The 25899-nt window shown below is 32.0% G+C and overlaps 1 protein-coding gene across 1 annotated transcript in view; it reads right to left on the bottom strand.

Moving 5' to 3' along the window:
• Positions 1–238: 238 nt before the first annotated feature.
• Positions 239–25899, bottom strand: part of LOC134693651 (chloride channel protein 2-like) — a 70526-nt gene continuing 44865 nt past the window's right edge. Inside the window, exons 18-28 of the mRNA XM_063554534.1 lie at positions 23113–23246; positions 22377–22672; positions 22040–22075; positions 21502–21525; positions 16541–16682; positions 16036–16115; positions 15402–15461; positions 14004–14045; positions 13438–13542; positions 8652–8738; positions 239–6045 (exon numbers count right to left, since the gene is read on the bottom strand). Coding sequence (XP_063410604.1) covers positions 5836–6045; positions 8652–8738; positions 13438–13542; positions 14004–14045; positions 15402–15461; positions 16036–16115; positions 16541–16682; positions 21502–21525; positions 22040–22075; positions 22377–22672; positions 23113–23246 — 1216 coding nt within the window. The 3' untranslated portion in view covers positions 239–5835. The remainder of the gene's footprint in view (positions 6046–8651; positions 8739–13437; positions 13543–14003; positions 14046–15401; positions 15462–16035; positions 16116–16540; positions 16683–21501; positions 21526–22039; positions 22076–22376; positions 22673–23112; positions 23247–25899) is intronic.

Below are 25899 nucleotides of genomic sequence, written 5' to 3'. Positions count from 1 at the left end.
TTCACCAGGTTATACACTCTGTGTATAATATAACACATTTCTTGCCCGACTTGGGCTATACTTTTTTATTATTTGGTTTATAGCTCTTTGTCCTTTGAAGAAGCTTTGAAATTTCAAATATTTTGGCCTTGAACATCACTGAAGAGACATAAATTGTTGAAAGGTGCACATCTGGAGCATAAACATTGGCACTGTTTATGGTATTCCAGGATAATTATAGTTGAACAGAACTACACTATTATGTGGAAGAGTTTATTGATAAAATCAATAAATAATATATTCATAAAATGTCATAACTTTGTTCACAATTTATTCAACAATAATAATGCCATTCACATGCAAAAAATCCTTCAATTTTCACATATACAAAACAATTGCAAATTATCTCCCTTTGTCAGAACTGGAAGGATATTTATACTGGGTTTTTTAAAGAAAAAAATGCCCTTTGCTAGATTGGTATTGGACAAAATGCTACCACAATATTAGCCTGCACTATAGAAGTGAATATGACAGGAAGATTTATATCCTTAATTTCCAATGTCTAGTGAGTTAATTTTTTTTTAAATTGTATTACATGTATTGAATTTTTATTGCATTTCTTACAAAATGTAAATTGTTATTATTACATAAACTTAGAGAGAATTTTTCCTTTGGTGATGATCAAGACTATTTTAAGCTTTAAGAGTGGACATTTTTTACCCAAGGGAAATAACCCAGATCAAAATTTTGTTGATTGATACCAGCTTTCTACACATTTATTTTGCAATAAATATTAGAACAAGAATATTGTAATACAATTTTTGTAGAACTGTAAACAAATAAAAAAATTACATATTTTTCAAACGTCTATGTTAGGTTAATATCATTCTGTATATTTGCTTCCTTTCCATCTAATTCTACACAATAATGGCCGACATCTGTTTATTATATCAATATTATATACAAGTAGACATTAAAACATTAGTGAAAGACAAATGTAACATTATACCATTATCACAAAACAAGAATCGTTGTCATACTAACCATACTCCCACTCTCATTGTCTCATTAACAATCATACCACATCTTCTTTTTTATATATATCACTCATTATTCAAAGTATGATAAATATGTAGATGTTTTACAGATCTGTAAAGCTTGCACACATTGATGTTAAGATACTGATGAAATATGAAATAATTTTTCAGTTTTACTAGAGAAATGTATGAAAGAAAAATTAAAAGTTTATTCAACACATTGAATTATTTAAGGTATTGTTAACAAGAAATAGGTGTATGACATGTCTGAAAATCAAGTACAAGTTACAACTAGTCAAGAAGCTGATCAAATATTTAGTCATTTTGTTCATTAGTACTTAAGAAAAATGTGATAGAAGTATTTGTTTAATGGATGAAAGGACAGACGTACAGACATGGTGAATTTAATATAGCCCCACCCCTCAAGTGGGATAATAATACAAATATACAGTATAATAATATCACAACAAAACAGATCATAGAAGGCATAGCACATTCAATTCATATTCATTAACATATATTTTTATTAACTTCATAAACCTCACAATTCACCCTAAAATTTGTGTCTCTTCATAAAAACTACCAGTATCACTAAGACTTTTACTTCACATTTATTGATTTTAATTCTATAGGATGATGGAATGTATATTTTTTTTAATCCTAATTGAATAATTATTCTCCATGTCACTTTAGTGACCATAAGAATGTGCCAATGTTATGAAAAATAGTCTAGCGTAAAATATAACTTTAATTTTTCTCTAACTAATATGAAATACTTAGCATCGTTTATTTTAGTAACTTACAAACAATCTTTCAGAACTCTTTGGCAGTTTCATTTTAGAACATGGATCCTTTATGATTTTTTGTCCTTTCGATGTAAGCTAAATAACATAGAGGGTAGGTTGGTTATTTTCTAATGCCTACATACCCATTTTAATGATATAGCTCTTACCTAAATAATGATAAAGATAAAATTCAATCCAGATATGAATGCAAACAAAGTTAATACTATGTATATTCATGGAGACATTACAGAATATTGCTAAATACATTGTAGTAAAGTAGATGAAAACTTTTATTGTGCGAGTTTATGTAATGCTTGTTGATCATAAGCTAATATACAAGTATAATGAAGTGGTGACATGAGAAGTCATTTCATTTCATAAATCTTGATTATTTTTCGAAATTTTCCCACTTTCCACCTTTTTTTTTAACCTTTTCTGTAATATCAAAGTATTTTTTTTCAGTTTGCTGAAAAACGGATACCCTGTAAATACCAATTCCCTAAACAGATTTTGTAGATGTGATGATATAACTCAATAAAACATAACTTTAGACATAAACACACACCATACAACTGATGAAACATGAAATAATACATACAATGTACACTGAACAAAAAAAGGGCTTAGGGACCATTTCAAAATACAAAAAAAAATTAAATGAAGAGCTTGAATGTATTAGCTACCACAGACTGACCTTATTCATTTCAAACAGTGAAAAATTTAAGCTAGAATAATTTTTTTTTCAAATTAGGTATTACAAAAATGTATTATTATTTGCTTCATCTCCAAACAAAATAGTAAGTATAAAGTAATGTGAAAAATATGTATTATGAGATGGTCCCTTGCACTTATATTTCAATTAAAAGAAAAAAGCAATATATATATATATATATAGATAAAAAAATAAAGAAAAGTGGCACTTGACCTTTAAAAGGTCATAAGATATGAGTTAGCACTTTACAAATGTAGACGTATAATGACTTTATTGCCATTTTTCATATGTACATATTTACATTCGAAATAAAACAATGTAATAGACATAATTTACATAAATATCCATAAACAATACACAAAAACATAAAAAATGTCATAAAATTACAACATATATCACATGTATATTGCATAGCATTAGACTACAAACACTGTCTAACATTTCGATCAAGGTTTCTTGAGTTTTTTTCTTTCATGTATATACAAATATAATTCGATGATTTAAATATGAAAACTTTATCTACTTGAGGCAAAGCTACAATTTTTAAACTCTAATTTATCTCAGAGCTTTTAATCATCATTAAAATGTTAAAGTATAGGTTTTCCTCATAGAGATCTGACTTAGGAAAAGCATGTACATTAAACTTAAAGACAAGATACTTCATCAGTAAATTCTCACATAATATTATGACAGGTAAATTTCATTTCAAAGACTACCTATAAATGAATCATAAATTAAATTTCATTTAAAATTTCTTTATTGTAAAAAGACCTTCTTATTCCTGTTTATAAAAGTTCTACTATTTTTTTTTTAGATTTCTCAACTAATTGAATGCAAAATAAAGATCTGTGTTCAAGGTTGAACCAAACAGATATCTATTACATGGATTATGAACTTATGATGTTTAATTAAAAACACTTGAACATGTATTAGGGTCTGGTTGAGGGGTATTTTTTTTTTATATTTAAACACCACATTTTTCTTTTATCTATACTTTTTGGTCTATTTTTCTCTATTCTTTATTTTTAAGTCCTTTATTCTGCATTTCCCCCAATTATTCTATATTCAGTAAACACCCCATCCAGTACAGGCGAGGATCCAGGGAGGAAGGAGGGGGTGTCTGGGGGTTAGACCTCCCCCTTTTTTTTGAACGATCAATGCTTTTGAATGGGGACATGGAGTTGGAACCCACCTTTTTCCTGGGTTAGAAACCCCCCTTTTTAAAATGGCTGGATCCGTCCCTGCAGTCCCTATTGTATGTTCTGTAGAGTACTGTAAGGACAATAGATGATATATTTCCAGCAGTTGGCCTCATTCAACCATATTAGCTTTTTTAGTATTTAGGCTGTTAACTATCCACATTAATAAAAAATACCATGTTTTTATGTTTATATGTCTTTACTATATCTTTTCTAAAAAGAAGATTGATTGAATTGCTGCTTAAACAAAATCAACAAAATTATCTGATTGTGAAAAATTTAGGCAAAATACTAACACTATTATATACAGGTAGTTTGCTCATTGGATGATACATACTTCAGTCATAACTATCTAAAAACTGGTCTTTTTGATAATTTCTTTTAAATTTACATAATGTCACCAAATAAAAACGTAACTATTACATCATTATATTAATTTTAGGGAAATGAAATTCCATTTTTAGAAACATAAACCTATTTAAAGTATTTATTACATGACAATGACAAATAACTTGGAGGAGTTTGACAAAACGAGACCAAAATGTTTGTTCTTATCATTAATTGTCCTTTGTTAACTTGATGTTATCCTTCATACAAAAAAAGTTTAAATACTAACCCACATGTAGACTCTTTTTAATTCTGATTTTTAAACAAGAGTGCACACGCTGAAATGTCTCGCCGTCTTTACTAATCATTGATATTATGTTGATAGACCTAATTATAAATCTTTATTACAACTGTCACATAAACTCTACATTAACCAAGAAAACGAAACATTGATCAACAAAAGTTGCAGGCTCGTCAAAAATAAGAATACATTCATTCAGACACTAATATTTTAAGAAGATATTTGTTGCTGCTGGGAAAACTGTGACTGAAATATTTTTACAGACACATATACAGATTGGAATCCTCAAAGCCATCGTAAAAGAGGGTGACCATAATCCACCTGACGCAGAGATCTTACATCTGATCTACAGAAAATTGGGAAAACATGGGGAGAGGCAAAGAAAATAGCCATGCCCAAGGAGAGGAAAAGATGGAAAGCTACTGTGGTCGCCCTATGTCCCCCATGGGATGAAGTGAATTAAGTTATATACAGATGGGAAGATGATATCTAGAATACTCCTCCCTGACCCCTCCAATCCTTTGGAGCTGGGAGTATTATTACGATCCACGAAAAAAAAGTATAGCATGGAAGTCGTTGTTTACTTTGATCTTTTAATCCTAATAGGAATACTGTTTTTGTTATAGGTAAGAATAAAACAATTATTTAAGTGAATGCATAAATGATATAGCTTATCTACTGATATGAAATGTATAAAGTGATATAATGTACTGTGGTATCATTAATTTTCATGGGTACCAATTTTCATGTATTACTGAAAACTTGTATGTTTGTGGATATTTGATTTTGTGATTTTGCAGAGGTCTGCATACAATCCTAGAAAAATTGTCATTCATTTCACATTAAATGTTGTGGTTCTCTTGAACTCTACGAAACCCACGAAAATTTGTATCTAACAAATAATAATGAATCCACAGTTGTTCCTTCAATAAAATCTTTGGAATGTCAAAACAAATTTCCATTTTGTGATTGAAATGTTATATGATAAAGTTCTTGGTCCCATAACTCACCTGATCTACAACATACAGTGTATAAATGGAGGTATGGAATAGGTTGATGTGTGACAAAAGTTTTACAGTGTATTCAACTTGTACAAAAAGCAATGAAGAAAAGATAAAAACTATTGTACTCAGTAACAGTTCTAATTATAAGCCAACCAAATCACAATAAACAAGAATGACTGACTAATACCTATATTTACAACTACCAAGAATTGTTCACCTAAACAAGTAACCTAAAGAGAATTATTAATACTAAGTTACACTACCATTTAATCTTGTTACTTTCATATGATTGCAATAGTACTCCTAAAGGGTTTCATTTCATAACAAATGCCCATTGCTTAGTACTTATATCTTATCACACATAGCAGTTTTTGTCTTACACTGAAATGGTAAATATCTTATCACACATAGCAGTGTTTGTCTTACACTGAAATGGTAAATATCTTATCACATAGCAGTGTTTGTCTTACACTGAAATGGTAAATATCTTATCACACATTACTGTCTTCGTCTGGCGGTGAGATCTGTACAACTGGATATTCAAAGTCTGCATCGTTTGAATGACTTAACATATAGTCACTTGGTCGAGGTGCCATTTCGACCTCTAATTCCTGAGGGTCAAATTCTTTATCTTCAGATTCCTCCTCTCTTTGTTTAATGGCTTCTTCTGCATCAATCCTGCCTTGAATGGCATTACGAAGCTACAATTGTAAACAAATGATGTATGATAAGGCCATGTTAAGATTTCATTGACTAAGGTGAAAAGGTTAAATGTAAACCAATATATCTGATAGCCTGATTAAATAATTGTCATCGAAAGGAAAGCTAATTTTCAGTACAATCTTACTACATTTACATTGAACAAAAGTGATGGCAAAACTGGTCTTCCCCAGTGTATAAATAAACCTAAAATACACTTTCTGTCTAAAAATATCTCTTGGGCAACGACTGTGCTCTTTCTTAAGCATGTACAAGTTAAAAAGTCCTGATTTTGTTTAATTTTGTGCTGTAAGTTAATTGAATTTTATCTCACAGCTGTATCTATGATGAGTATAGATAAAATCAAAACTGTTTGTTTTATTTATGTAATACTAAATACATTCAACAATTAAATCTGAAAATTAGGATAGTTTAAAGTATATTAATTTGATTTTAGAGAAAATTTGGTCCTAAAGCTTACCTTCTCCCTTAAATTAGAATTACTTTAAACTCAGAAATTATTTTGTGCATTCTTTATAAAAAGTATATGGGAACAGTGGGTAAATGTTTATGGGACTTAAATTATTTTTGTATTGGTGGGGGCAGGTCACAAAGTTCAAATTGTATGGTTATGTATGAAAAGTTAAATGAAATAGTATATGTGATGGTCATTAAAAAAGTTCCTTTAAATCCCATTATTTAATGAATTCTAATCCTTTCTTTGATTAATACCTGTCTAAATCACATCATTACTTACCTGAAAAATCTCTTAAAAAGTGTTTATAAACATCCCACAAATCTATTTTTATCAGTATTATTTGTCCCCACAAATACTGAACATTTCAAGTAATACATGTAGATAATTTCAAAATTACTAAACATTTAAAATAATTCCCAAAATTCATGCTTTTTTTTTATTTGACTGAAGTATAAGTTATCCCACATGTTATAAGACGATGAAACCTGCATAATTACTTTAATTTAACATATGACTTTTGGAAGAACATTAAACTTAAATGAGTAATTAACTGTTTATCATAGTGAGTTTGACAGAAAGTGTCCAGGCAAAAAAAGTACATTAATTTTGTTTTTTAAATTCCGATGAAAGCTTAGCTTTTTCTAATGTTTACTATTGAAGCATGTGCACCAAGAAGCTTACAACTAATCTACTTTTATGTGAATATATCTTCATGCATTAATTTCATTTGTATTCAGATTGGTTGCTGATGTCAAAGCCTCTTTCAGCACGCCAAACTATATCATGGCGAAGAAATCTGAGAAATACAGAGAGACACCAATCTTAGGTGGAAAACAGGAATTCCTATTTGATAAAGATTTGAGTCTAACACATCATGACATAAGCAGATTTCAAACTCACAACCTCAGAGTTAGCAGGCTAGTAATCACTGCAGATATACAACTCAGACAACTAACATCTTAAAGTTATTGGTACGCTGTAACAAACAGGTTTACTTTTTAAATTGTTATTTGGATGTAGAGTTGTCTCATTGGCACTCACATCACATCTTCCTATATCTATTCATAGATATTTCCTTTCCTTATTCATTATCTTTCTAAAGTCTCTTATTTGTAGTCAATTCCAAAGACCTGTCCGTAAAACTTGCTCTGTTATTTAAGTATTTTTCAGTTCAAATTTCCATGTTTTTTGTCAATGTTCTTTTAGCCATGATGCTGTCATGCCTTCTTCAACATGATTATTTTTGTATATTTTTTGTGTCTTCAAAAAAAATCTAATTTTTCTTGACATAATAACACAGCCAACATTTGTATAAACTTAAGAAATTAAGTTTTCTGATGCACATGAAAAGCAAACATTACAAAACCAAGCTTTCAATGTTATTTAATTTGTCCTCAACCTTTTCAAAACATAAAATTCTTACCAAAAATATAAATTTAAAATAATCAAATTTTCTGCAGGTGTCATTGATTCTTGTTTTTACTTACATTAACAGAACGTAATAGCTTTTAAAATAGAAAATGTCAAAATTCACAGTTTTTGTTATTTTTTCTCTATGAAAAATGACTATTTGCACATCTCAAAATACTGGGAGATATCCATGTTCACCAATGCCAAGTGAGCATCACTCTATACATAATATCTAATTACATTTGTGCCCAAAAATATAATAGTGGAATTACGAATTTCATCAATTATACAGCTAATTTTATAAACCTACACAAATTTAACCCTTTGTCCCAAATGCTCAATATTGATTGTGAAAAAAAAATTGAAAAATATTGAAATTTGAAAAAAATTGTTTCACACGTTTATAAATTATAAAAATGTAATATAAAGTTTAAAAACTTCTCGTAAATTTATAGTCCTTTAAATGTTTTTTTTTTAACATCTTTAAAAATATGAAAAGTAATAAACAAACTTCAAATTCAAAATGGTAAAAAAATTGCCTTTTATATTATTACTCAGATGTTCTGTTCGAATAATACAAGTTTTAAAAATATTTGAAAACTGAAGGAATAGATTTTATGTTTTCATATTTTTTCAAATAAATCTTAGAAGTACTCATTAAACCTTTCATAACAGAAAATAATTACTTATAAGTTTCACATTAATTCTAACATGACTCACCTCTTGCAAACCACAGACTCCACATAATTTTCCTGTATTTGTAACATACGCACGACTTAAACCCAGCAATGAAAATAAGGAATGGACCTATAAAAGAGATCTTGATATTAGTTGCATATACATACAACAAGCAAATGCATCTTATATTTCTAGTAAACTGTAACAAAAAATTTAAATGAAACCAAAACTCATTGATGCAAACACGTTTTTATCTTTTAAATTAAAATCTGGACATAGTGACACAGATGACACAAATTCAAAACATTTAATTCTGACTATCAATACTTAAATCTTGGTGAATTTATTGTGTTCATCATTGTATATGTGAAAGTAAACTTTAAAGAATTTATTGTGCACAATATACAATTAAAACTGGTTGTAAAAAAGAAACCCAATCAATATGAAACATTTTAAAACTTTAAATTCAACTATATCTAACACATATTGTAAGGAATGTATCCCCAATCTGTTCATGAAGTTTCACTAAACAGTATAAACCTTGTGCAAAAATGTTCTTTCCACCAGCTGGAATGGAGCTGGATCTATCTGACAACGCTCCCATTCTATTGTCTCTAATGTACAAACCTTGTGTAAAGATGTTCTTTCCACCAGCTGGAATGGAGCTGGATCTATCTGACAACCCTCCCATTCTATTGTCACTAATGTACAAACCTTGTGTAAAGATGTTCTTTCTACCAGCAGGAATGGAGCTGGATCTATCTGACAACCCTCCCATTCTATTGTCTCTCATGTACAAACCTTGTGTAAAGATGTTCTTTCTACCAGCTGGAATGGAGAGGATCTATCTGACAACCCTCCCATTCTATTGTATCTAATGTACAAACCTTGTGTAAAGATGTTCTTTCTACCAGCTGGAATGGAGAGGATCTATCTGACAACCCTCCCATTCTATTGTCACTAATGTACAAACCTTGTGTAAAGAAGTTCTTTCTACCAGCTGGAATGGAGAGGATCTATCTGACAACCCTCCCATTCTATTGTCACTAATGTACAAACCTTGTGTAAAGATGTTCTTTCTACCGGCTGGAATGGAGAGGATCTATCTGACAACCCTCCCATTCTATTGTCACTAATGTACAAACCTTGTGTAAAGAATGTACAAACCTTGTGTAAAGATGTTCTTTCTACCAGCTGGAATGGAGAGGATCTATCTGACAACCCTCCCATTCTATTGTCACTAATGTACAAACCTTGTGTAAAGATGTTCCTTCTACCAGCTGGAATGGAGAGGATCTATCTGACAACCCTCTCATTCTATTGTCACTAATGTACAAACCTTGTGTAAAGATGTTCTTTCTACCAGCAGGAATGGAGCTGGATCTATCTGACAACTCTCCCATTCTATTGTCACTAATGTACAAACCTTGTGTAAAGATGTTCTTTCTACCAGCTGGAATGGAGAGGATCTATCTGACAACCCTCCCATTCTATTGTCACTAATGTACAAACCTTGTGTAAAGATGTTCTTTCTACCAGCTGGAATGGAGCTGGATCTATCTGACAACCCTCCCATTCTATTGTCACTAATGTACAAACCTTGTGTAAAGATGTTCTTTCCACCAGCTGGAATGGAGCTGGATCTATCTGACAACCCTCCCATTCTATTGTCTCTAATGTACAAACCTTGTGTAAAGATGTTCTTTCTACCAGCTGGAATGGAGCTGGATCTATCTGACAACTCTCCCATTATATTGTCTCTAATGTACAAACCTTGTGTAAAGATGTTCTTTCTACCAGCTGGAATGGAGCTGGATCTATCTGACAACTCTCCCATTCTATTGTCACTAATGTACAAACCTTGTGTAAAGATGTTCTTTCTACCAGCTGGAATGGAGCTGGATCTATCTGACAACCCTCCCATTCTATTGTATCTAATGTACAAACCTTGTGTAAAGATGTTCTTTCTACCAGCTGGAATGGAGCTGGATCTATCTGACAACCCTCCCATTCTATTGTCTCTAATGTACAAACCTTGTGTAAAGATGTTCTTTCCACCAGCTGGAATGGAGCTGGATCTATCTGACAACCCTCCCATTCTATTGTCTCTAATGTACAAACCTTGTGTAAAGATGTTCTCTCCACCAGCTGGAATGGAGCTGGATCTATCTGACAACTCTCCCATTCTATTGTCACTAATGTACAAACCTTGTGTAAAGATGTTCTTTCCACCAGCTGGAATGGAGCTGGATCTATCTGACAACGCTCCCATTCTATTGTCTCTAATGTACAAACCTTGTGTAAAGATGTTCTTTCCACCAGCTGGAATGGAGCTGGATCTATCTGACAACCCTCCCATTCTATTGTCACTAATGTACAAACCTTGTGTAAAGATGTTCTTTCTACCAGCAGGAATGGAGCTGGATCTATCTGACAACCCTCCCATTCTATTGTCACTAATGTACAAACCTTGTGTAAAGATGTTCTTTCTACCAGCTGGAATGGAGCTGGATCTATCTGACAACCCTCCCATTCTATTGTCTCTCATGTACAAACCTTGTGTAAAGATGTTCTTTCTACCAGCTGGAATGGAGCTGGATCTATCTGACAACCCTCCCATTCTATTGTCTCTCATGTACAAACCTTGTGTAAAGATGTTCTTTCTACCAGCTGGAATGGAGAGGATCTATCTGACAACCCTCCCATTCTATTGTATCTAATGTACAAACCTTGTGTAAAGATGTTCTTTCTACCAGCTAGAATGGAGAGGATCTATCTGACAACCCTCCCATTCTATTGTCACTAGTGTACAAACCTTGTGTAAAGATGTTCTTTCTACCAGCTGGAATGGAGAGGATCTATCTGACAACCCTCCCATTCTATTGTCACTAATGTACAAACCTTGTGTAAAGATGTTCTTTCTACCAGCTGGAATGGAGAGGATCTATCTGACAACCCTCCCATTCTATTGTCACTAATGTACAAACCTTGTGTAAAGATGTTCTTTCTACCGGCTGGAATGGAGAGGATCTATCTGACAACCCTCCCATTCTATTGTCACTAATGTACAAACCTTGTGTAAAGAATGTACAAACCTTGTGTAAAGATGTTCTTTCTACCAGCTGGAATGGAGAGGATCTATCTGACAACCCTCCCATTCTATTGTCACTAATGTACAAACCTTGTGTAAAGATGTTCCTTCTACCAGCTGGAATGGAGAGGATCTATCTGACAACCCTCTCATTCTATTGTCACTAATGTACAAACCTTGTGTAAAGATGTTCTTTCTACCAGCAGGAATGGAGCTGGATCTATCTGACAACTCTCCCATTCTATTGTCACTAATGTACAAACCTTGTGTAAAGATGTTCTTTCTACCAGCTGGAATGGAGAGGATCTATCTGACAACCCTCCCATTCTATTGTCACTAATGTACAAACCTTGTGTAAAGATGTTCTTTCTACCAGCTGGAATGGAGCTGGATCTATCTGACAACCCTCCCATTCTATTGTCACTAATGTACAAACCTTGTGTAAAGATGTTCTTTCCACCAGCTGGAATGGAGCTGGATCTATCTGACAACCCTCCCATTCTATTGTCTCTAATGTACAAACCTTGTGTAAAGATGTTCTTTCTACCAGCTGGAATGGAGCTGGATCTATCTGACAACTCTCCCATTATATTGTCTCTAATGTACAAACCTTGTGTAAAGATGTTCTTTCTACCAGCTGGAATGGAGCTGGATCTATCTGACAACTCTCCCATTCTATTGTCACTAATGTACAAACCTTGTGTAAAGATGTTCTTTCTACCAGCTGGAATGGAGCTGGATCTATCTGACAACCCTCCCATTCTATTGTATCTAATGTACTAACCTTGTGTAAAGATGTTCTTTCTACCAGCTGGAATGGAGCTGGATCTAACTGACAACCCTCCCATTCTATTGTCTCTAATGTACAAACCTTGTGTAAAGATGTTCTTTCCACCAGCTGGAATGGAGCTGGATCTATCTGACAACCCTCCCATTCTATTGTCTCTAATGTACAAACCTTGTGTAAAGCTGTTCTTTCCACCAGCTGGAATGGAGCTGGATCTATCTGACAACTCTCCCATTCTATTGTCACTAATGTACAAACCTTGTGTAAAGATGTTCTTTCCACCAGCTGGAATGGAGCTGGATCTATCTGACAACTCTCCCATTCTATTGTCTCTAATGTACAAACCTTGTGTAAAGATGTTCCTTCTATCAGCTGGAATGGAGCTGGATCTATCTGACAATCCTCCCATTCTATTGTCTCTAATGTACAAACCTTGAGTAAAGATGTTCTTTCCACCAGCTGGAATGGAGCTGGATCTATCCGACAACCCTCCCATTCTATTGTCACTAATGTACAAACCTTGTGTAAAGATGTTCTTTCCACCAGCTGGAATGGAGAGGATCTATCTGACAACTCTCCCATTCTATTGTATCTAATGTACAAACCTTGTGTAAAGATGTTCTTTCTACCAGCTGGAATGGAGAGGATCTATCTGACAACTCTCCCATTCTATTGTATCTAATGTACAAACCTTGTGTAAAGATGTTCTTTCTACCAGCTGGAATGGAGAGGATCTATCTGACAACTCTCCCATTCTATTGTATCTAATGTACAAACCTTGTGTAAAGATGTTCTTTCTACCAGCTGGAATGGAGAGGATCTATCTGACAACTCTCCCATTCTATTGTATCTAATGTACAAACCTTGTGTAAAGATGTTCTTTCTACCAGCTGGAATGGAGCTGGATCTATCTGACAACTCTCCCATTCTATTGTCACTAATGTACAAACCTTGTGTAAAGATGTTCTTTCTACCAGCTGGAATGGAGCTGGATCTATCTGACAACCCTCCCATTCTATTGTCTCCATCAACTTCTCTTCTTCCCATTCTTTTTGCTGCAAAATATTAAAGTTTATATAATTCCCTAAAACACAACTGTTTACAAATGTACATGCATAGATTATAAAAGGATATTGCAAAGCATAATTAGTATGAAATAAACTGAAAAATTACACTCTCAGTAGTATAAATGTCTGAAATTCTACATGTCACATGGTTTCAACTCTCCATATATTGTCAGGAGCATCTAAATATTTTACCTGGTAGTAGAAGGCATTCAACCTCCATGTCAACTCAATACTACATGTACCCACATGATAAATAAGTATGAGAATATAAACTACACCAGCTAGGCCTTTTAAGATGGCTCAGCAACCATCCTTTTTATAGTGGCCCCCACTGCTTTTTTAACAGTTTCCAGGGCGCCCTTTGCCTTTTCATGACTGCTTAACAAAATGTTTGCTTACTCAATATGCTTTGGAGTACTAAGATTATATTAAATTTCTGTTAAACCTACCTTGTCTTCTGGCAAATTGCTAATTTTAACTGGCTCTGGAGGCTGAAATTATAAAAAAAAAAGTAATGTGAGCTTATGCTTTATGCTAATAACTTATAAACAGATTAACCATCTTTTAACAGCAATTTGTTCTATGGGAATTCATCCCAAGAAATTGAAAGACATATAAACCTATTGCCACCATACTCCGCTGCTTTTTCAAAGCAATTTGTTCTTAAAGACTATTAACAGTAATAAGAATTGATTATAAAATATTTTTCATATATAGCTTGAAAAACTCATTGAAAACAAGTGGCCATCAGTTTTTATTATATAATTGTGAACAACAAGTGAAACTGCGAGCTACTGCTCACTGATGATACCCCCGCTGCAAGTGGATAATATTAATAGTGTAAAAATATGCAAGTGTTCGGTAAGCAGGAAGTTGTTGAGTGATGAATCTGAAAACGCATCACAGGGTATAGGATTTATATAAATCCTGAAACCAAATTTCAGAAATCCTTGTATTGTAGTTCCTGAGAAAAATGTGACGAAAATTTTCAACTTGGCTATCATGTGTAAAATCATACAAGTGTTCGGTAAACAGGAAGTTGGCAAGTGATCAATCTGAAAACGCATCACACGGTATAGCTGACTTAGATAAACCCCAAAACCAAATTTCAGAAATCCTTGTATTGTAGAAAAATATTCATAGGATGGACGGACTGACTGACTGACTGACGGAAGGACAGACAGAGGTAAAACAGTATACCCCCCTTTTTTTAAAGCGGGGGTATAATAACATTACTTTAAGGTCTATCTTACTATATAAAATAAGGAGATGTGGTAAGATTGCCAATGAGACAGCTAGCCACCAAAGTTTAAATGAAGTGAATGAAAGCAGTTATAGGCAACAGTAAGGCATTCAACAATGAAAAAAAACTGAACCCTATAAAAGGCAGGAAATGGAAAATATGAAACAATTCAATAGACCACTTTCGAGTTCATCCGTCACCGGCAAAAACTTGTCAATTATGCACGTCTTTATGACGTCATTTACCAGATAGAGGGGGTCGCCTGTATCCCTGCACTATTTACGTTCATCAAGCGTCTTAGTGATCGTCTTTGTGCAGGATAAACTAGAAATAATGGTTGCTCTGTAGGTACTTACTGACAATTCCCTAATGACAGTAGTGTTGATTGTCAATTTTGAGAATTCAATTTGCCGAATAATTCGTACAATATAGAATTATAGTTTTCCAACCACTCGCTCAACATTGGAAGGGAAGTGACGACGCCCCTAAAGGCACAAATGACGGTGATAAAGGTGCGCATAATTGACGAGTTTTTTCTGGTGACGGATGAACTCGAAAGTGGTTTATTGAGAGTACTAATACATTTAGTAAATATTAAGCTTACCAGTTTCACTTTCTTCACTCTTCTCTTTTCTAAACTTGGTAAATTTGAAAAACTGGATTTCTGCAAATGGAAAGAAAATATAATGTTACTATGTTTCAATAACTTGTTTTCGTATACAATGTACTGAATTATTCATTAGATCTTTTAAGTAATTTTTCAAATGGGCTGCAATTTCCTCCAAATCTTAGTTTGAAATAACTGTAAATTATTGTTGGCATGCTTTATTAGTACAATCTGGCTAGGGGTTGTGGATGAGACTATTTTCCACATTTCCCTCCACAATGATGGTCAATCATGGGATGCAAAGTGATGGAATTACTCAAATAGATGAGGCCAAAAAAATATATTTTGCATATTTCCCTGATACATTTATGGATACTAAGGGCTGTTTCATTTTGGGTAAGAAGGTAGAGCAAATAAATATTGGCAACAATCAAATTCTAAAATGAGCATATGTAAGCTAAATACACTAAATTGTAGGAAATTTTTGCAAGGGTTTTAGCTTCATGATTGCGGTAAAACCGTGAAAATATCCCATTATAAATTTTATCTTTAATCAAGGAAAAAATGTGACAATAATTCTAATGTCAGATGTAGCCTCTGAAATTCCCAAATTGACAGTACATGTACTTACATTTATAAAGAATGGAACATCTTCTACTATGCTCTCCTTCCTTGTTCCTGCTAACTTTCTGTAGTAGGCATTTATCTCAGCTAAAAATAAATAAATGTTTAAACTATACCACAATTTCTATAATAACATGGATGATTTCTTGGTTTTGCCAAAGTCTACATACAAACCAATAAATATTGTGGTTGAATTTAATACAAGAAATCCAGAAAATTGGCATACCTGCCAACTTTTCAAAATGCCCATGGGGGTTTTATGTGCAAGTTTGGTCTTATAATCCTACAAAACCTTCAAGTATATTTTAATGTTGTTTTTTTGGCTCCTTCATACTTTTATTTTAAAATTAATTGTTTTGATTAAAATTGTGGACAACTTTGCTCTTTCAAAATTTCCATTTTGGAGCCTCCATTGGGAAATTCCCGCAAACAGTGACAGTTGGCAGGTATGTATTGGTGTTCCACAATAATAATGAATCCACAGTATAGCATTGCTAGACTTTATTTCCTACCTTTTAGATCTGTAGCACTCCCAGATTTGACAGGAAGTCTAGAAGCTGATGTTGACTTTTTTAGTATACCCCTCAATGGTACTTGTATTGTATGATATTGTCTTATGTCCCTCTCTTCAGCTGTTAAATTATCTTCACTATGCTGAAATAACATATAAAAAAACATGATTTTATTCTTTTTTCTTGAAATGTATATTTTTCAATAAAAAAATCATGTTAGTAGGGGATTTTAATACATGTTTATGCTATCTCAGGTTGTTTTTTCTATCTTTTCTATCTTTCCAATGCTATAATCAGCATACACGACAACAGAAAAATCTAAACTAGGCAAACCGCTATATGTAAATCAAAGTATTTTCTAATTAAGAAGTATGTGTCTGACAGATCTGTAAGGGCACAAATAACATCTCATTATAGCTGAGTTGTTGACAAAATATGAAATCATTCTTTTCTGTAATTTCTAAGAACAAGAGGATTGGAATATAGGCACTACTTCATATTGCTATATTGTTTCTGCCTTTCAAGGTTAAAATCATGAGAATATTTATACACCTTAGATTCTTAAAAATTAGCAATGGCATGCTATTTTTATATGACATAAGATAACATGTAATACCTGCAATCTATAATTAATTATGTTCTACTCAGGTGCATTGATCACTTAATAATGATAACCAATACTAGCCTGATAACCAATGTTTGTCTGTATATAAGAATTGCTCTCTAAAGTGATTATATGTGCTTAGGCTGATCCTGTGTCATTGTGTAGAGTTTTCTTTTCAAGGGTGTGGGTACTAAAGGCTAATGGGAATAGGTTTGTATATAGCACTAGCTTGATGCATCATCTTTTCATTTTATTTGATTTTCTATAATGTCAGGTTAATAACTTGATCCGAACTTGCTTGCAAAGATTTGCCAAGCCAACAAAATTGTTTTGTTTTTTTCTTCTTCAGAAGTTAAAAAGGCAACGTTTGTCATTTTACAGACTATTAAATGTAATGACTTTAATACTGTCTCGAAATTTAAATGTTGACATGAAAAGATGGCATATTACCTACAAGTCGTTTCATGAGTTACATACAAAAGGGTTCTACTGTATCTAAAAGTCCTTTCATTAGTAACAGAGAAAGGGTTCTACTGTATCTAAAAGTCCTTTCATTAATAACAGAAAAAGTGTTTTACTGTAGCTACAAGTCCTGTCATTAGTAATTCTAAAATTTCAAAAATATAATCAATTATTCACGCACCATTAAAAATAGTCTTAAATCTGAAAAAGAAATAAAAAGGCTGGAAGGATGAAGATATGACAAGGAAAAAAAAGACAAAACATACAATTACAGCAGAATGCATCGAGTGTGTAGGTAAAGGTAGTATCTATGGTTAGCTTGCTTGCTAGCTGAACAGTGAAGTCATTATTAAAATTAATCACTAACCAAAGATTATTCATTTACCTACACTCTTGATGCATTCTGCTGTAAATTCTGGAAGATCAAGTGACTATGTTATTTTTTACATTACAACTTCTTTGATTCAAAAAGATATGAGATAGTAAATCAAACATTACCAAATTTTAACATAGACATCTTTGCATTGGTCAATGTTTTGTTATCAATTAACGGCTAGGTCTAAAATATTAAACTGTTAATTAAGAAAGTATTTATTGATTATCCTATACCCTCCATACTGTTGCATTTGTTGATCAATGGGTTAAATTGACTGAATAACAACAAAAATCAGAAAATGCACACAGAATTCTAAAATTCTAAGTGCAATTTTATTTGATATGAAACTATATTCTGTCTCACTTTTTGAAATAATAAACTTTCTTTTTACATTTAAATTCAGTATTTCATTATCATCTTGATTCCAGTAGGTCAAATGTATGTAAATAGATACACATCTGTGAAGGGGAGGGATACAAGTATCATCTTGGTTATAGAATTCAATTGTTTTATTTTATAATTAACTCTTATTGATACAATGCAGCAGCATGTGGAAAGAGAATGCAGCGTCTAATGAGAATTTGTTGTACTGTTTGGAAATAACCAATTTTTACCTCATATTTTATTTTTACTCGTTTCTCCTATAAAATAAACCATAAATAACACATCCATATTTCAACCTTCTTGACTTAAGCCAACTTATACCTGTTGTAAATTAAGTACATGTACTACAAGTGTTTCTTGGGATATAAAATGAAGAAGAATATGTACAAAAAGTACTATGAGGAATCAATTTTACATTCTGTATCAAACCTTTGGCCTTAGGGTCTCTAGCTTCTTTGAATTAATTAGTTTAAAACAGTAAAAAATATCACTTTTCACCATTCTAAATTGAAAATACTCAAACAAGTCCACACAAAATGATAACATACTAGTTTTTTGTGAATTGATTATTTTTCAAGAAAGGTTTAGATTTGTACCAAAATTGTCTTTTTCTTTTGAAAATACAAAAAACAGGATTGTCTTGCTGCATTTAGTTGTGAAAAATAAAGAATATACATGACATGTTATAAAATAGAACCAGATATCACATTTTGTTGTAATGCTATGAACTTTTTTTTTTAACTGTCAAATTCATGCATTGCTCAAACATGTAAAGATCTATTTCTGGCATTTTTGAAAAAAAAAATGACATGATATTTAGTACTTGTATTACCTATATTCTGTTAAATCAAAAAATATATCCATTTGATAAAATCATGAAATTATAAAAAACAATGTCTGTTATATAAAATGCTGGGATACATTAGACAACAACCAATATCATTTATAAAAACACATGCAAACAAGGATTTATAAATTCCAATTTATAGGTAGGGGGAAAACAGCTTTAAAATATGTTCAGGATAAATTCAACTTCTACATGAAAAAAAGTCTTAATTTTACAATGAAACCATAGAGAAAGAACCATTTCCGAAGGATTTCATTGGTTGAAATCAAAGTACATTTTCATGTGCTACCAGTAAAGACTTGGTTTTCTCAAAAACTGATATACAAAAAGTGTAGGCGCTATACGCTTCAATACATAAAAAGTGTAGGCGCTATACGCTTCAATACATAAAAAGTGTAGGCATATTTTATACACAAAAAATACTGTAAACCAACTTATTTTTGTGAATACTTTACTTCTTTCCAGCATTCTTCACTACAATACATTTTTTAAAAAGATTTTCTAACTTTCTTGATGTATTTTAGGAAGAAAGGTCCAAGTTTTGCACATTTGGGACGATTCAAATTTTGTTAATTTTTTTTACTCTCAAAAGTCAAGAGAAAAAGTCTCCTAAATACGAAAGGCAAGCTAAAAATTAGTTGGTTTACAATAACCACAAAGCTAATTAAGTATGAACGTTTACAAACTTGTTAATGAGTAATTTAAAATGGAGATAATATCATAATCTTTTTTCAAGCTATTTAACACGAATTGTTTAGAACATGTACTATCTTGTACTACAGTTAGACAGCTCTATAGACAAAAAAACAAACATTGCCTTTATTGAGACTACAGTAGTGAAATACAATCCTCAAATGAAATGTACAATTATTCATGAAATGACAATATCCCCTTCCTTTTATAAACAGTTTACCAGCATTATAAAAAACATGGACAGAAAGCTAGTTAGAAATTTGTTAGAATATTTAACTATATTATTTTGTGAATTTGTAATCAATAATATATGTGACTGCATGTAAGAAAAATAAATTGAAATTGTTGACAAAATGAATGCTTGCGTCAAGATCTTTATAGCCTCAACTATAAACGATCAAACAGAGAAAGCCATCTCTGTTAAGGAGGTTTGCTCCTCAGTTTCAAAATAAATAACTTTCCATAACACTAGTATATATTGATAGGAGATTAATTAAAGAATCAAAAAAGAAAAAAATACTATAGGGGTCCATGTGCTTGTTTTCGAAAACTGTTAAAAAATTAAAAAAAATGTTATAAGACTTTTAAAAATGGCTTATTATTATAAAGAAAAAGATTTATAAAAAGAAAACTAGGGTTCAATGTGGAAAAATTTTCAAGGCATTCAAAATCTATCACAAGTAGAACCAATAGGTAAAAGAAAACTAGGGAGTCAATGCTTGGTAAATGTATATGAAAAAAACCTTTACTCAGCATGTAATACACAAGTTCAACAAATCTTTAAAGGGGAAGCTATCATTAAAAGAATAAATTTCAAGATTTCAGCCTAGACCTTTATTCGGTGTTTGTTTTTCATTCACAAAATAGCACAATAATAATGTTGAATGAGTGTTAAACACCAATAAATCAATAAATAAACTTTGTATGTTGCAAAGCTGATACTTAATCTGAAAGATTTAAAGATTACCTTAAAAAAGATCCTTTACCAAATAATCCAAAAATTATCAAAATGACAAGAAAAAAGAAATAAAGAGGGAGCCTAAACCACAAAAACTGTAAAGTGTTACCTTGTAGAATTTTCGATGCATTAAAGGGTTGCAAAACCAACATTCTACCACAACAACAAGCATATTTATTTTTCTTGCAACTACTCACATCTAATAAGCTTGTTCCATGGGCTTAAGATAAAATTAAATTTGATTTTGACATAAAACATAGCTCTCCCCAGTTTCCTTCTCTACTTTTTATTGTACATGACTCGTAAACTCATCAGAGATACCAGGAATTAAATTTTTGTACGCCAGACACAAGTCATTTCTAAAAAAGACTCATCAGTGACACTTGAATAAAAACAAGTTTAAAATGTATGTAAATATTGCTAAATAAACCTTTCACTATGGAAACCCCATATTCCAACTATTTAATTCGCATAGTTTGAAGTAATATTCTGTCAAATTTGCCCAGACACCCTGCATCAGTCAAACTTTATTCTAATATCCAACTTTTTTTTTAATCAGTACCGGGAACCGTCTAAAAGATTTGACAAATTGCAACAAAATAAGTATACATTTTTAGGTGAAATAAATGCTGTTTACCTCAGAATCATCCTCATTCTCGTCCTGATTTAAAATGTAGTATTAATTTTCTTCATTCAACATTCAAACATAGTTATTCAAGAAGAAAATAATAATACAATATAGGCGCGTAAATTAGATAAGAATGATTGACATCAGAAGGCATAGGCCAATCATAATATGATACTACACACACATTCACAGTTATTTGAAAGAAGATATGAAATTGCAAGATATTTTTTTTTTAACAAACACAATTTTAAATGTTTCACCTTTAATACACAGGGTTCATGAATTCATAGACTATAAGATTTCTGATGGTAATCTTTAACATGAATTACAAAAATTAACTTTAATTTCTGATACAGGAAAGCTTGGAACCATCATCATTTAAAAAATGTCATTCTTAACATTAGAACTACCGGTACTTCTATCCATGAAAGTATTTAAGTGGCATTCACCTGGTGCAAAGATAAACTGTCTGGCAGACAACCAATGTTATTGCCATATTTATTAACAATGCAAAAATGTTAACGAAGCTGTGCAATGAACAAGTTACCTGGATAATGATTTTGGGAATGTTTAGGTGATTGTCCTGTATAAAATTTAAATACATGTAAAACATTTGTAAGGCATCAATATTAATTAAAAAAAAACTTTTCAAGGTTTATCCTTTATTTTTCTCTGCAATGAAAATCCTAGGTCAGAATTTTTTTCATGATTTCAAAATCTATTTGACTTTTTGCATAAATTGACAAATTCCTAAAAATTATCTGGATAAGTATTAACATATAAATAGGACACTAACATCTGTAATTTAAATGTGTTATTCCTGTCCTTTAAATTTCTGTCTTGAATAAAACTCATAGGTGTACAAATAAATAAAATATACATACCGAACTTGATAAGGACAATTTACGCCCATGTACTGGGTGTAATGGAATGTCGTCAACTTTTGACACATGGAATCTTGACTTTGGAGTCAATGCCCTAAACTGACTATCAATAAATGGTGGAGGTGTTGTAGGACGTGAAGCTGATCTGGAATTTGGTCCTGAAGTTTCTGATAGTTCGTCATCTGACAGATCATCAATAGAACCCTGGGGAACTATCTTCTGATCGTAACTTAATTGAACGTAAATTATTCTTTCAAGTTCATATCGTTGTACAGATCCTAACAATATCATGGAATCTACAAAAGAAAATGTATCCATGTTTAAATTGTCATTTATTCATGAGTTTAAACTTTATTTTGGGACTACAAACTCAACTTTTATTTAGCCTTTTAACTTTATTGTTTGGAGTGTTACTGTTGAGTCTTTAAAGCTGGACTTAAAATGAGTTTCTTTTTAACCTATCTGCCTAAGCTTCTTAATTCAGCCATCCTTCTATTTTCCTTGCTCAATATTTTCAACAATGAGACAAATATTCTTTAATCAACATGTTCACCAAAAATATGTGTGGATGTTTTATTCAATTAAATCAGATATATTTGTTTGTACAGCTTTCATATATTACACTAAAATAAGTTTGAAAATAGAAATCACAATATGCATGAATCAATGAAATTATAAGACTTGTGTGCTCTTAAAGAAGGTGTACTAGGTGGATGTCATTGTTACCACTACCTACCTGGGGCATCCACAAAGGGATAAGTTTTGTGTGCTGTGTTTGACAGAAGGTCTTGTAAATCTTTGTATGTTGATATCAGTGTTATAAATTGACAATCTTTAACCATGATATCTTCAATAAATATGTTCCAGGCACTGAAAGAAAAAAATGTAGAAAATTATTATTTAGACATTTGTTTCCATTCTCTTTCTCTGGAAAATTGTCTGTATCTGTAGATGACACTTTATTTTCTGAATGGCAACACATTTAGTACAGTGGATGCATTTTTGTTGGTACCAAAATTGAATAAACTTGCATGCTCATATGTAAATGATTTTGTGGTTTTGCCAAAGTGGTCATGTGTTCCAATTGAAAATTCATAATTTGTTGATTAATAATTGCAATTTAGGAAACATCTGCATACAGATATGTGTATAAGATTTCAGAATGTGAGTTCTTATTATTAGGTTACTCAGCAAGTCATATCATTTGCATTTATACAAAAAAATTGCAATAACTTCTGAATAAACAGTATACTAAGGGTGTCATGATTGCCTAAAATTTGCATCATGACATGTAAAAAGTAAGGTTTTAATTTGATACTAAAATTTCCATTGTGACATTAAAAATAAAAATTTAATTTGATACAAAGTAGTTGATTTAAGATAAGAAAATCAAGATGACTGATGGACTGCATGACTTATGGAGAGACTGACTGGTAGATGCGTCATAGACAATATGTTGTTCCGAAGACAGGAGCTAGAGGGGTTCAGTAACACTTTGCTCAATCTTAACCCCATAAAGCATCTCCAGCAATCAATTCAATTAAGATCTGCTAAATCATTGAGTGCAAACAATACAAACCAACAAAACTGCACCAGGAAGTTAGCTCAAATTAAAACAATCAAACTACAAGCTGTTATTACTTAATGTTATCCAAAACAAAAACACTGCAAGTTTAATATACCTTACAATTTTAACTCCATTTCCTTATAAAAATAATCTTTCTATCCAATGCCTGTATTTCATTATGGAAGATTTAGTGCAAACATAATACATCTCAAACAAGAATGTGTTCCTAGTACATGGATGCCCCATCCGCACTATCATTTTCTATGTTCAGTGGACCGTGGTGTTGTGGTAAAAAAAAATTGGCATTAAAATTAGAAAAATTATGTCGTAGGGAACATGTGTTCTAAATTTCTAGTTGATTGGACTGCAACTTCATCAAAACCTATCTTGACCAAAAACATTAACTTGAAGTGGGATAGGCAAACAAACAGACGGACGGACGAACAAATAGATGAACGGGGTGAATGGATGCAGACCAGAAATCATAATTCCCATAAATGGGGCGTAAAAAGTAGGTTTTTGGTTATTCAAACAACTACTTTCATGTACATATGATTCCATGAGATTTGTTAATAACTAGAGTCCATAGCTCAATATTCATTTTAAATATATAAGTAAGCCTAGGCAGAATGCATCACTTATTAGAAACATGTTGAAATGCAGAATAAAATGTCCAACATATCATCAAGCATCAAAAGTATGTTGAAGTAGAAGTATTTGTAAGCTTCCAGCACTTTAGTGAAAAAGATATACTGTGAATTCATTATTATTCTTTGGATATCAATTTTCGTGGGTTTCATGGGTTTCTTGGGTACAGGTGAACCACAAATTCAAATGTGAACGAAATACAAATTTCCATCAGGATTATGCAGACTTGTTCTGAACCATGAAATCATATATCCATGAACAGGCAAGATTTCAGTTATCACAAAAAATTGGTACCAATGAAAATAAGTGAATCCACAAAAGCCAGCAAGATTTATTCACTGCCTGATTCTTAACACTACTTCTGTATTCATCAAGTCTTGCTATACATTACAGAGTTTTTTTAAAGAATAAAAAAGGGATTTCAGTTAACAAAACAAATTAATATAAATATAATAACACCAATCAGTCAATTAAAAGGAACCAATAATGTAATTATGTTAGAGTTAGCAGTATGTGTATTTTTTTATCATATGAAAACTAGATGCTTTTAAGAGCCTGTGTCGCTCACCTTCATCTATGTGCATATTAAACAAATTACACAGATGGATTATGACAAATTTGTGTTTTGGTGATGGTGATGTGTTTGTAGATCTTTATGTACTGAAATTCTTGCTCCTTACAATTTTCTTTATCTATAATAAACTTGGACCTTTCATTACAGAGGAAAATATTTTGTAAAAATCTACAAAAATTTACCAAATTAATGAAAATTGTTAAAAATTGACTATAAAGGGCAATAACTCCTTAAGGGGTCAACAGAGCATTTTGGTCATGTGGACTTATTTGTAGATCTTACTTTGCTAAACATTATTGCCGTTTACAGTTTATCTCTATCTATAATAGTATTCAAGATAATAAACAAAAATGGCCAAATTTCTGGGACCGCAACCCAACAACCAGTTGTCCAATTCATTTGAAAATTTCAGGGCAGATAGATATTAACTTGAAAAACAATTTTTAAACTAGATACCCCAATGATGATTGTGGCCAAGTTTTGTTAAATTTGACCAAGTAGTTTCAGAGGAGAAGATTTTTATAAAAGTTAACAGACGACGATGACGGATGCAAAGTGATGAGAAAAGCTCACTTGGCCCTTTGGGCCAGGTGAGCTAAAAAGGAGATGTGGCATGATTGCCAATGAAACAACTATCCAGAGTTAAAATCATGAGGTAGGAAGCAATTATAACCAATCGTACTATTTTCTACCATGACGAAAACCCATAAAGTAAGCTATAATTCTGACTGTGG

Source organism: Mytilus trossulus, chromosome 12 (assembly GCF_036588685.1).
Source record: "Mytilus trossulus isolate FHL-02 chromosome 12, PNRI_Mtr1.1.1.hap1, whole genome shotgun sequence".
In the NCBI taxonomy this organism is placed as follows: Eukaryota; Metazoa; Mollusca; class Bivalvia; order Mytilida; family Mytilidae; genus Mytilus; species Mytilus trossulus.
This window is presented reverse-complemented; position numbering and strand designations above follow the sequence as displayed.